At 39.6% G+C, this 11451-nt stretch overlaps 1 protein-coding gene across 2 annotated transcripts; it reads left to right on the forward strand.

Moving 5' to 3' along the window:
• Positions 1–1530: 1530 nt before the first annotated feature.
• On the forward strand, positions 1531–11019 carry LOC138014761 (collagen alpha-1(XXVII) chain B-like). 2 transcript variants are annotated; one of them, XM_068861782.1, is made up of 7 exons: positions 1531–1612; positions 2196–2267; positions 3551–3577; positions 5863–6537; positions 8463–8492; positions 8602–9528; positions 10000–11019. In XM_068861782.1, the coding sequence occupies exons 2-7, from the start codon at positions 2210–2212 to the stop codon at positions 10683–10685; spliced, it is 2403 nt and encodes an 800-aa protein (XP_068717883.1). In that variant the 5' UTR covers positions 1531–1612; positions 2196–2209; the 3' UTR covers positions 10686–11019. The 2 variants fall into 2 exon arrangements, with proteins under 2 accessions (XP_068717883.1, XP_068717895.1); XM_068861794.1 differs by having other exon boundaries at positions 6274–6537.
• The last annotated feature ends 432 nt before the right edge of the window (positions 11020–11451 follow it).

The following is an 11451-nucleotide window of genomic DNA, read 5'->3' on the forward strand; positions in this document are numbered from 1 at the left end:
CTTTCCTTGGTATGCGTGTTCTGTTGAACGTCTCCTCTCGATTTGAGTCAAAACCATATTTACTGAATCCAAGACGTAGATTATAAACACTGCAAATCGCCCCATTTCTTTTTTTTCTTACGGTTGTAACCACGCAGTATTGCTCTGTCCTAGTAGGTACATGGACATCACGGCGCTGCGTGATTGTGGAGACACGACATCCTTGTCCGAAAATAAAAAGAAATTTAAATTTGTTTTTTCCTCGAAATAAAGAAATACAGAGGTTGTAATTTGGGTCTCTATTGGGGGTTATTGTTCTTCGCGCATTGTTGATATCGGAAGTGAGTTGTTCGGAATTAAATGACCAGACGTCTTTTTCATCAGCTGCATAGTTACATGTTACATAGTTTATCACAGCATTTCATATCCCAGAGTCAGCAATTTCACTCGTCGAAATGTCTTTTAGGGATGAAACCCACCCTTCATCTTTTATTTCTAAAAAACGAAAAACTGAAGGGAAATTGTATTTTTATCATGTCAACCGCTAGTGCACACACTGGCTTAAAGAAAAATCGTATGGCTTTTACGGTCTGTTCAAGCTTATCAATGCACAAGTTCTTCTAACCTGCAATGCCAACCAAACGCTGAACCTAAAACTGTAGTTTGCAGTATCCTTAGATCTAAAGGGCCCCTATTGTTTGAGAAGTTGCACACAGATATCTGCCAAGAATTACGTTAACGGGCCATTGCCGTAAATAAAAGCATCAGTGTGGGCAATAGACGCAGAATTGCAATGGCCGACGTTTTGAGACATTTTTCAGGTGCACACCAAGCTAAAGCAGTGTAGGAGCTACAAGCTATGTTTTCAGCGATCAGGCATAAAACAAGCTCACCCACTCTAATACGTTCAGTACTCGACTACTTAGCGTCATTGATCGTGGGAGGCTTCACTGGAAGCTGAGATCGTCAAGACCGACTAGAGACAGTTTTGTTGAAAGGCGAATTTTCAATTTCAAATGTGCGACGAGTCTTCAAGTGTTACACATGATTTTGAGCATAATTAAAGAGTCATTTGAATTTTGTAGACCATTCCCGCCTTAAAGCTTAAGGGAATAGCCTATACAATGCACATAATATACTTGAGAAAGCTGTGTGTGTTAGATGTCTATTTGAATAACCTTTGGATAAAGTAAGTAGCATGACCACCGTGGGATCAAACGAGTACTATTTCTTCAAAAGCTCCGTAATGCAAGTCCTCAACGTAGAAGTTAAGGTGTTTTCGTTATCGCAATTAAGCCGTCAAGACCTTTGAACCTCACCGCAAGATGCCCTCTGGTTGAAAACGAAAATTCAAGTCAAGTGGTCTTTTCGTCCTTCTTTAATTTCTGTTTGCTTAAAAATCATAATTTCCTCTTGTTTCTCATTTCAAAAGGGAATCATTTCCATGGTGTCCGTAGTACTGAACAAAGAAAACTACCCTCTCTGATGGTATTAATATTTCATGAAATAACCTGACAATTATTTTCTGGTTTAACTGGATATGTTATTCTTACATCAGTAGGCAGCATTTGATCTCCTTTGACTAGTAACAAATGAGTTTAACCAATATCGTCTACATTTCCTCAACTTAAAGGTAAGTTGTATTTTATTTAGCTCTATATTAGAAGTGATCTAGTTCGCTTTCTTTTCTTTCAATTTACAGTGTCGTTTCTTGCTTACAATTGGATAACTGTTTTTTAAAGACAATATTTTGATGTTCTAGTGAAAGTGTTGTCAATATATGGCCAAAATGTATCACAAGTTCCGTTTATAAACAAAAACAACGCGGCTCCCTGTGAATTTATTACATTTGACATTAGGTCTTCAATAACTTTCGTTTTGGCAATAATACAAAGAAATATTTGGCCGTGCAGAAACACACTAAAGGAAGGATACAACATGACTTAACACCAAGAAGAATAGCATTTCGTTTTTCCTGTAAATAGAATAGCCTTTTTGGCACCTGGTGCATTTGAAGTTTTTTTGCTCTTTTAGTGAATAAAGGTAAAAAACTTTCATCGCATAGTTTTTCGGTAAATCTCTTTCCTAACTGAATGGAAATAACACTTAAAAGTGTGACAGGCCTAATATCTAATAAAATGGATTTTTTTTAATTGAATGCGTTATTTTAATGATATTCTTTTATGCTGTTCTTAATTCTGACTTTAATTTGTTAGTGAGGAAACAAAGAATGATGAGAAATCGGCCAGTTAGCCTTCTCTTCATCTTAGCAATCAGTTTGCTAACAGGTAATAAACTGGTACCAGTTGATGTGTTAACAGAGTTAATGAAGCGTTAGGCTCCTTAGGAGTGCACTAGGGTTTCATCGTTGGCAAAAAAGGGACATAGTAGCGAGAAAAACAAATGCTCATTAGCAAATGAGAGTATCAAAGGTTCTGTACCCTACATTGCTTTATTAAAATCAGGGGCGGTGGATCTCCATGCAGACGCATGTGATACAGAGTCCATCACGTGTTCTAGTTACCCATCGCATGCAATAACAAGGCTCCACCACCGTATGGTCTCCATATCACGGAGTTCAAGCAGTTTGCCATTATCAGGATAATTCTTTGTCCATCCTATCAATTTTCTGATAAGCCTTCCCGCATTTATGGCACGTAAAAAAAGGGTAGTCTCTAAAAGGAGCAATGGGATATGCTAGGAAACATTCTGGCTCGCACGAATTACCTGAACATCCATGAACTTTTCTCTTTTGAAAGAAATGTATATATGTTAATTGCGGGTTATAAATGAAATGCAGAAATAATCCTCGCACTTATCTGGACAATTTATACAATTGCCTCTTAAAGACACCTGAAAAATTCAGTTGGATCCAACGGGATCCGAAGCTATGACCTCTGCGATACCGATGCAATGCTCTACCAAGTACATCTTTTCTCTTTTCTCAAACAAAACCTACAGCTATTTACATGGAAATGCCTTTGCCCTTCCTTTAATGATAGTGTCGTGCCCTGTGTGATAAAAAGAGGGGTAGTTCTATTGCTTGGATGTATTGGAAGCGATTGGAGGTGTTCGTTGGTGCAAAACTAGTGTATCATATTTTAGTAAAGCAATTATTTGGGTGTTGAACTATTTTTCACGAATTCAATTATGAGTTTTTCTTCAGTTGGTTCCGTTAGTTACTTCAAGAGAATCAGGGATCCATTTGCTTTTAATTAATATCATCATCAGCATCATCATAGTCATCACCATCAACATTATAATCATAATTATTGTTGTTGGTATTGTTTTTTTCTTGCCTGCTTACTAGGATTATTTCCCATAAGAGTTTTGTTGTCTAGCTGAGTTTTTCCCCAGCAGCGCGAGAATCTGCGAGAATCTGCGAGAATCTCAATATTTCCTTCGGCTGCACCTCGGGGAAACATTGAGATTCTCGGGAAACAAAATGAACTGTTTCCCGAGGGACCAGTCATTAAGTGTTTAATATATTTTAACATGGACAACTATGATCACAGTATTTACCTATCTTCGACAAATATGGATTTATAACTGACACCATATTCGTTTTCAGATGTATCAAACGGTAGACCTTCCCAAGGTACGTACATTATTGTAGCAAGATAATATGATGTAAGAGAGCGAATCCTCGAAATAATTATTTGAAATCTATTTTTGGAACGCGCCAGTGTTACGAAGGTTATTTTTAATCTGTTGTTACCATGACCGCGCTGTCCACTTTTGGCACACCAACTGACCAATAAGATGTCGTCTTTGAAATAACCACGCATCATGACACGGAAATAATAATAGATATCAAATAATTTTCATCGGAATAGAACCAAATATGAGGGATTCGCTCCCTTATCTCATATTGTTGGTTTTCACTCACGTGATCAACAGCCATGTTTTTCAACGATAACAAAAGAAAACGTTTGCATAATAATAGCGTTCAATTCCCAGAGGATTGGGTTGGGACACAAATATGGCCGCCGTTTCTTTGTTTAGGGGCACAAACATGGCGGCTGTGACGTCATGTGAAAATCGAGAATAGACCGTTTTCACTCACGTGACCAGCAGCCATATTGGATTACTGAAACAAAAGAAATTATTTGCATAAAAATAGAGTTCAATTCCCGAAGGATTAGTTTGGTACACCATCATGTGAAACGATGAAATATCATGTGAAAATGCTCTATTCTTTTGATTGTAGCTGACCCTTTACTAAGTATACCTCATTGTTAAGATAAATCAGAATGCTTTGTACCAACCATATTTTGCCTTGTTGACTAATGTTACTGAATTGAATACAGATTTTAAGAAGCGATCAAAAGAAGATGTCATCGAATAGACCTTTTTGCAGATACGGCGGCCATTTTGATTTCTATTGTTTCAAATAGCTATTATGGGATGCCCAGGGGGCAAATACATTTTAATTTGCCCCCTGGGTATCCCATAATGTCTTTCAAAACAATAGAAATCAAAATGGCCACCGTATCTGCAAAAAGGTCTATGGATAACTCCTGCAGCAAGAAATTTTGTAATTCACTACTTGCACAATCCCATAATACACCTCTATTACTCCCCAAAACTTTTGCATAACCATTGTTTGCAATTTCTCCTTGGACATGAAAATGTCCCAATAGAAGTCGAAAACAATGCCTATGCAGATTTTTGGGGGGTAAAAGAGGTGTAATATGGGATTTGTGCAAGTAGTGAATGTTTGAAAAACGAGCAGCAGTGTTTTCAGACCCCCGTTAAAACACGTGCTCTGAGATTTTTGATCGGCTTCGAAAACATTCCACAAAAAGCGTGTCCCTTGGGAGTCCGAGCAAAGGTTCAAATTGTGCATGTGTGATAAAGCACCGCATACTAATAAGAAGGAGGTTGTATCGATATAAAGTCACTGCGCGTGACGAATTATCGATCATTTGATGGGTCAAAAGGCTTGTGAATAGACCATATTCGTATTCTCAGTATTGGACTGGAACTAGCTTGCAATCGAGGCTAATGCGGGGAAATCTTTTCAAATGCAAATACTTTTTAACATATTCCCCCGCATTAGCCTCCATTGCAAGCTAGTTCCAGTCCAATACTGGGAATACGAATATGGTCTATTAAAAATGAGTTTTTGAAAGATAGTTAATTTGCACAAGCACATTCCAAGGCAACTACAAGTTCAAGCATGCATACCAAGCCTAAAATCCCGCCAATAATATTCTTCTCTACACACATTATACTACTCCCAAAATTTCCTCTTTTTATATGACGCATGATTTTCCCAAAATACATTCAAAGCAGGCACCTCGTTCCCAGGGTCTCTCTTTTCTTCCTCCTTGGTCATTGAGCAGTAAAAGGCATGGGTCTATTTCAAATTCGACTCCGTAAGTTACTATGCGTTTCTCTCACTCTCTCTCTTTCTCTCTCCTCTCGCTTTGGCTTGGGTCATATGACTTCTAGTTTTAATTTAATAATTTTCAGGGCTCATTTCGAGGAATCAATGTCAAAATATGTTGAAGGCCCACCTTTAACGGTCTTTAACCGACAGACGTTTCGACTGTTTGTTTCTGTTATGGAAATTCGCATTTCTTATCGCAGCGATCTGATTAGATGAATTTCAGCTTTGACGGGATTTTGAAAATGAAAAATGTTCCACGGCACGCAATGGCTGTTTTGTGAACGTGGGTCTTTAACTACTTTACTATATGAGGGAGATTTTTGATTACGTTAACAATAAGGACTTTTCAGTTCATTTCAGTTAGGAGGCACTTCAAATGGAAAGAAGTATATGTTGATATCCTGAGAAAATCCTGATGCCTCAACTGTCGAATTCCACTGCGCTTAGCTCTTATCAAATGATCAGTAATTTCAGTCGCTGTCTTTTAGGTTGCAAAAATCAAGTTCGAAGTTTGTCCTCTAAAAATCAGTCAAAGGACATCGACTCCCATATTCCTCAACCAGGCGAGGGCTGTCAAAATGAGGATACTAACACAAAGGACAAAAATAAAATCAAAAGTCTTCAGACGAGCATTCACAAGAACTTACTGAAACTCTTTCATAAGCTAAAAGACGCCAAGCCTGGTAGTGTGATGCCTGATCGAAAAGAGTTTACGAACTTTGAAACTCAACCCGGCGGCTCAGATCTTAAGAACAAACAGGTGTCTACTGGGGTACCCTTAAGTAAAGTAAGAGATGGAATCAGGAATGCCCCCCAGTCACAAGACATAAACAACGGTGCACCAACCCTAAATGCAATTGACAAAGTGGTGGACAAAGTTCTCCCTAATATGTCTGCAGTCTTAAACAACAGTGACAAGAAACAGCACGCTGATCTCTCCGAGGATGGAAGTGGTTATGATATGGAATCTAAACAAGTCCACAAAAGCAGCAAAGATCCTTATGCCGCTATTGCTGCAGGGCCAGACCACCCGAAGCTTCCTCCTGATCTCAAAATTGCCCCTGGAAGCGAAGGAGAAGCGCCTTCCGTTGTTCCAGTGGGAATGTCCGACGAGGGTAAGGGCGCGAGTGGAAACAATGCCGGGCATTCTTCGACTTCAGAAGGTAACTATTAAACACGAGTTTACTATCATATAAAAAGAAACTATAAAGATTTTACGACAGGGTTTCCTAAAAATGAATATGATATCAAATGCGAATGTAATAAATATGCCTCAAAGATACCAAGGTGATTTGTTGTTGAGTATTTTCGGACAAAAAAGGGTGAATTCCTCGCACAGGTAATTAAGAATACAGTCTATTTGACCATTTATCGAATGGGATCATAATAAATTAAATCCCTTCAAAATTGCGCAAAGACCATTGTTTATTGAGCCTTTTCTCTTGAATTCTGCTTAAAGAGTCTACGATCAGTTTTTCGTTAACAAAAAACTATCCAAGCACGTCTCCCAGCAAAGAGATGAATATCTAAAACCAGTTACGTAAAACTATAGAACTTTCGTGCAACTCTTGTTTCAGATATTTTTTAATTAGGGATGGACATTCCTATATCTGGACGCAATAACAATTACCTTGCGTTAAGCCCTGGCCAAACTATCAAACAAAGTTGGATCCCACATACAACATTGTTGGATCTAAATGTTTAGGTAGTGGCAAAACACTATCCAACATTGCTTGAAGAATTCAAGGATGGAAAGGACGGATTCAAACAAGGAAATACCAAAGAATGGTTAAGAGAACGTGTAGAAAAGGGTATGTTCACTGCAAGATGCGACCGCGCTTAGGAGATGAGCTCGGATCAATTTGCAGGAATTTTAAATGCCATTGAATCAGACATCTCCAATCAGAGCAATAATGATTAAGGAGCCTAAGAGTGTGCCACAGACACGGCCTTGCTTTCTACTTGCTGATCAAGGTTTCTGACTGTTTATCAACAACCACGACACCCCCTTGGTCCTTATCCGCCATCTCTGTTGCAATAGACCTTATTCACGATAGCCGCCATGTTGGACTTGCCTTTATCGTGCAAATTAGCTACGCATTTCTGAGGGGGCAAACAACACAAGTTTGAGAGATTATCACGAACATCTTAGCCAAAGAGATGATTTGTTTCACGTTCATTAAATGTTTATCACTTAAGTAGTAAAATAGAATGCTTACACAAGTTACTTCGATGTTTTTTTTTTGTGAAAAATGAGCAGATAACAAAGTAGAAAGTCAAAATGTCGGAGGCCATCAAAAGATATAAAATTATTATAAAAGGTACTTAATTCTAAATTCTAAAATGCACTTTTAGCAATATTAATTCAATATTTCGACAAGCCGATTTTCCGCAATTTGCCTTTATTCCGATGTTTGCCCCCAGCATAACACATGGCTAATTTGCATGACAATTTGAAAACCAACATGGCGGCTATCGTAAATAAGGGCTATTGATGCTAGAAGCCTAAGCTTGAAAAATAAGATAGCGATTCGTGATTGGCTAGCAGCGCGAAAGTGACTCCATTCAAGACACAACTTTGTTGGAAGAGCTGCAAAACACTGCAACATTGTTGCGTCGAGCAGAATTGTTGGTTGTAATGTTTGATCAAAAGCAAACTCTATCCAACATTTGATCGAACAAAAAATGTTGGACGAACATCTTCCAACATGGGCGGCCAAACGGTCGAACAATGTTCGATCGAGCAAAGTTGGAGCGTTCAATCCAACTTTGTCCGACAGTTTGGCCAGGGCTTTAGATAGGCGGTCTATGAGTTTTTTCAGCAAATGATTTTACAATTGCATACTCGGCAACCTGGCCATTGCATGGCAGCGAGTTTGCAGTTGAGCTTGCTATGATAGACCTCTCTCCTTTTAAAATGTAAATGTGTTGTTATAATGCTAAATAATCTGAATTTACATGACAAAAGAAGTGAGGTCTTTACCATAGCAAGCTCAACTCCAACTTGCTTTCATACGAAGGCCAGGTTGTGAAGCACACAAACTGTAAAATTATCGCTGTTTTGTTCTTTCTCTTTTTCTGTCTGTAGAGCCTACTGAAGCTCCAAGTCAGGAAGAAGGTTTGAATATACATCTCGTTATTTTTTTTATAAAGTGAGCTAGGCGGGAACAAAAATTACATCGCATTCTTCCTACTAGAAAAATTATATTCATTTTATTGCATTTTAGACAAAGAAGAGCCTGACAACCCCATGGTAAAGCAGATGCAGGAGCAAGCAATGTCAGTGATACAAGAGCAGATGCAGAATCAGTTCAAAGCAGCTATGCAAGCTGCCAAGGGAATGCCGGGAATGGGAGGAATGGGTGGAATGGGAGGAATGGGTAATATGGGTGGTATGGGTGGGATGGGTGGAATGGGAGGAATGGGTGGAATGGGTGGAATGGGAAGTATGGGAGCAATGCAGGACAGCATGGGGAATATGGGAGGAATGGGTGGAATGGATATGGGAGGGATGGAAGGTATGGGAGGGATGGGAGGGATGGCTGGATTTGGAGGTATGGTTGGATTTGGAGGAATGGGAGACATGGGAATGGCAGCAATGTATAATAACCGTTTGAATGCACAGATGAATGGTATGGACAATTTTGCCAGCAACGCCTTCCAAAGGGACTCGCTTAGGCGAAACGATGAACTTTTTGGAGGTCCCTACAATTATAGAGGATTTGAGGGAGGCTTAGGAGCTCCAATCAGGCCTATGTATCCCATGGTTGACGAGCCCGCAGTTGGGCGAGATAAGGTACCGTTGGGATACGAAAATCGGGAGGGGATTCCTTATGCTGTGCCTTTCCGCGGACATCACTATTTCGATAATGAGGAGGACTTTGATGACGATGATATCGAGGGAGATGATGATTTGAGGTCATATTTTGCTCCGGATCGTGAAAGGGCAGCTTTTGAGGAGCCGTTGGACGAAGGCCCCGAGAGCGAAATGGATGACGGTTATGACGCACCCTTTGACAGGAAAACGAAAATAGCGAAAGTTGAGAAAACTAAAAAAAAAGGGAAAATCTATCACACTCAAAAGAAGCCAAGCAAAGAAATAAAAGCAAAAGCTACAGTGGCATCAAAATCTGAGAAAAGAGAAAAGACGTCAGGTAAAAACCACGAGGGAAAGAAATCTGAAACATGATGTTCATGCATGAGATTTCGTCCTAATTTTTCCTGGTCATGTTGTGTTTGCGCCTGGGAAGAGCCGGAATAACTTTTAAAAAGTCGTAGTCATGTAATAAGCTTCTAATCCCAAATGATTTCTCACACCAACTTTCTCTACACTATACGGATATACCTGCTTATTGCCGGATTTAAACCTGAAGCTAAAATATAATAATTATGAAAATTAGAGTCTGTTCGAAAATTTATCCTTTGATTGGAGTATTCCAAGACAAGGAAGTGTCACTTCTTGGACAATTGTTCTTGAAAGGAAAGGTGATCCTTCTCTGGGAAAAAACTGTCAGTGTACTCATGAAAACAAACGTCTTGAAAATTCTGATATCTTTTCATCGATAGCATAGTAAATGCATGCAAAGGACTTTTATTAGTAATTTGGTGTCATTATAATTTCATAGGTGCAAGCTCTGAGGCAGCCACACCTGAGATGTTTTACAATTCTGCTATGAAACAAATGCAGCAACAAGCGATGTCGGCCATTGAAAAACAGATGCAAAAGCAATTTGCCACTGCGTGGAAAAATGGCATGGGTGGAAGGCCAACGATGGCAGGAGTTGGCGGTGGAGGAATGATGGGAATGGGGAATATGGCTGCAATGGGAAACATGGGGCAGATGCAGAGGATGAATCAAATGCAAAGGATGAATCAGATGCAAGGAATGCCGGGCAGGGGCGTAGGGATGGGTCAGATGCAAGGGGGACAGGGAGGAATGGGTCAAATGAATGATATGATGGGTGGGCTGGGGATTGGAATGGGAGCAATGAATGGTATGCCAGGGCAACAAGGAGAGGTTGGTCAAATGGGACAAACAGATGCTCTGGGGCCGATGCAGGATATGCCCCCAGGGCCAATAAATAATATGCCAGGCGGATCAGATGAAATGGGCCCTATGGGCATGGGTGAAGGCTTGGGTAATCCCATGAACGGGGTGGGGGGTACGGAAGGAATGCCAGAATTTCAAGATCCCATTAATAGCCCTTTCAGGAGAGAATTTAATCCTAAACAAAAACGAAAAAATAAGCATAAGAAAGCTAAGATAACAAATGCTCGAAAGGCATCAAAGAAGGCAAAGCAACTGAAATAGTCTGACCATGTAGTGAGCTGTATTACAATACTAAACGAAGAATGTCTCAAAGTCAGCGATTTTAGTATCCTTCATGTCATAGCATTTATTGATTCAAGGACTGTGAACCGTCGAAAGGTCTCAATCTATGCCTTTGTTGATGACAACACTCAATTGACTAATATGTACTTTATTCCCAAAAGCTGATAGTCTCTGATCCAAGACAGAGATACAGAATGCTACCCTAAGAAGGGATTCGTAATAATTTCTATTTCCACTAGATAAACTAAAACAGTTTTCCTAATACAAAATGTATTTTAAAATGCGGTTTCAAATAAAATAACAATTATTTTGATACTTTCTCTCTGTAGCTATAAAAGGTGCAATAGACCCTTGAGGAACAACTTCTTACAGATGAAGAAAATGATACTTGATCGACATACTTTATATAAAATATTGAAAGGCGCACACCGGCTCTTCTTTTATCTTGGATGTCAGCACCTTCAAACGTTTATATATGACAGACCAAAGGCGTCAACTGATTTAAAACTATCGAAAACCTGGCTTAGGGCAAATGTTTCGTATATTCGCCAAGATGTGTACTATGATTTGTTTTGACTGACCTTTTACTGCCAGCTGAAATAACTTCTATATGAGCTGCCTCCTCCTCAGGTACTTCGTTTTTCGAGAACAAGGGAAGGCTCGAGTGACTGGTGAAAAGCGCGAAGCGCGAGGAGCCACGGGAAGGAGAAAGGAGAGAGGCGAAGCGCCGTCTCGCCCGCTTTCT

This window comes from Montipora capricornis, chromosome 1, assembly GCF_036669925.1.
Source record: "Montipora capricornis isolate CH-2021 chromosome 1, ASM3666992v2, whole genome shotgun sequence".
Lineage (NCBI taxonomy): Eukaryota > Metazoa > Cnidaria > Anthozoa > Scleractinia > Acroporidae > Montipora > Montipora capricornis.

What these genes read in the sequence shown, in the direction of transcription:
- LOC138014761 (XM_068861782.1), top strand. Translation starts at nt 2,210, where the DNA reads ATGATGAGAAATCGGCCAGTTAGCCTTCTCTTCATCTTAGCAATCAGT. An exon ending in AGCAATCAGTTTGCTAACAG is followed by an intron (nt 2,268 to 3,550) that starts GTAATAAACTGG and finishes ATTCGTTTTCAG; the next exon opens with ATGTATCAAACGGTAGACCT. An exon ending in GAAAAGAGAAAAGACGTCAG is followed by an intron (nt 9,529 to 9,999) that starts GTAAAAACCACG and finishes ATAATTTCATAG; the next exon opens with GTGCAAGCTCTGAGGCAGCC.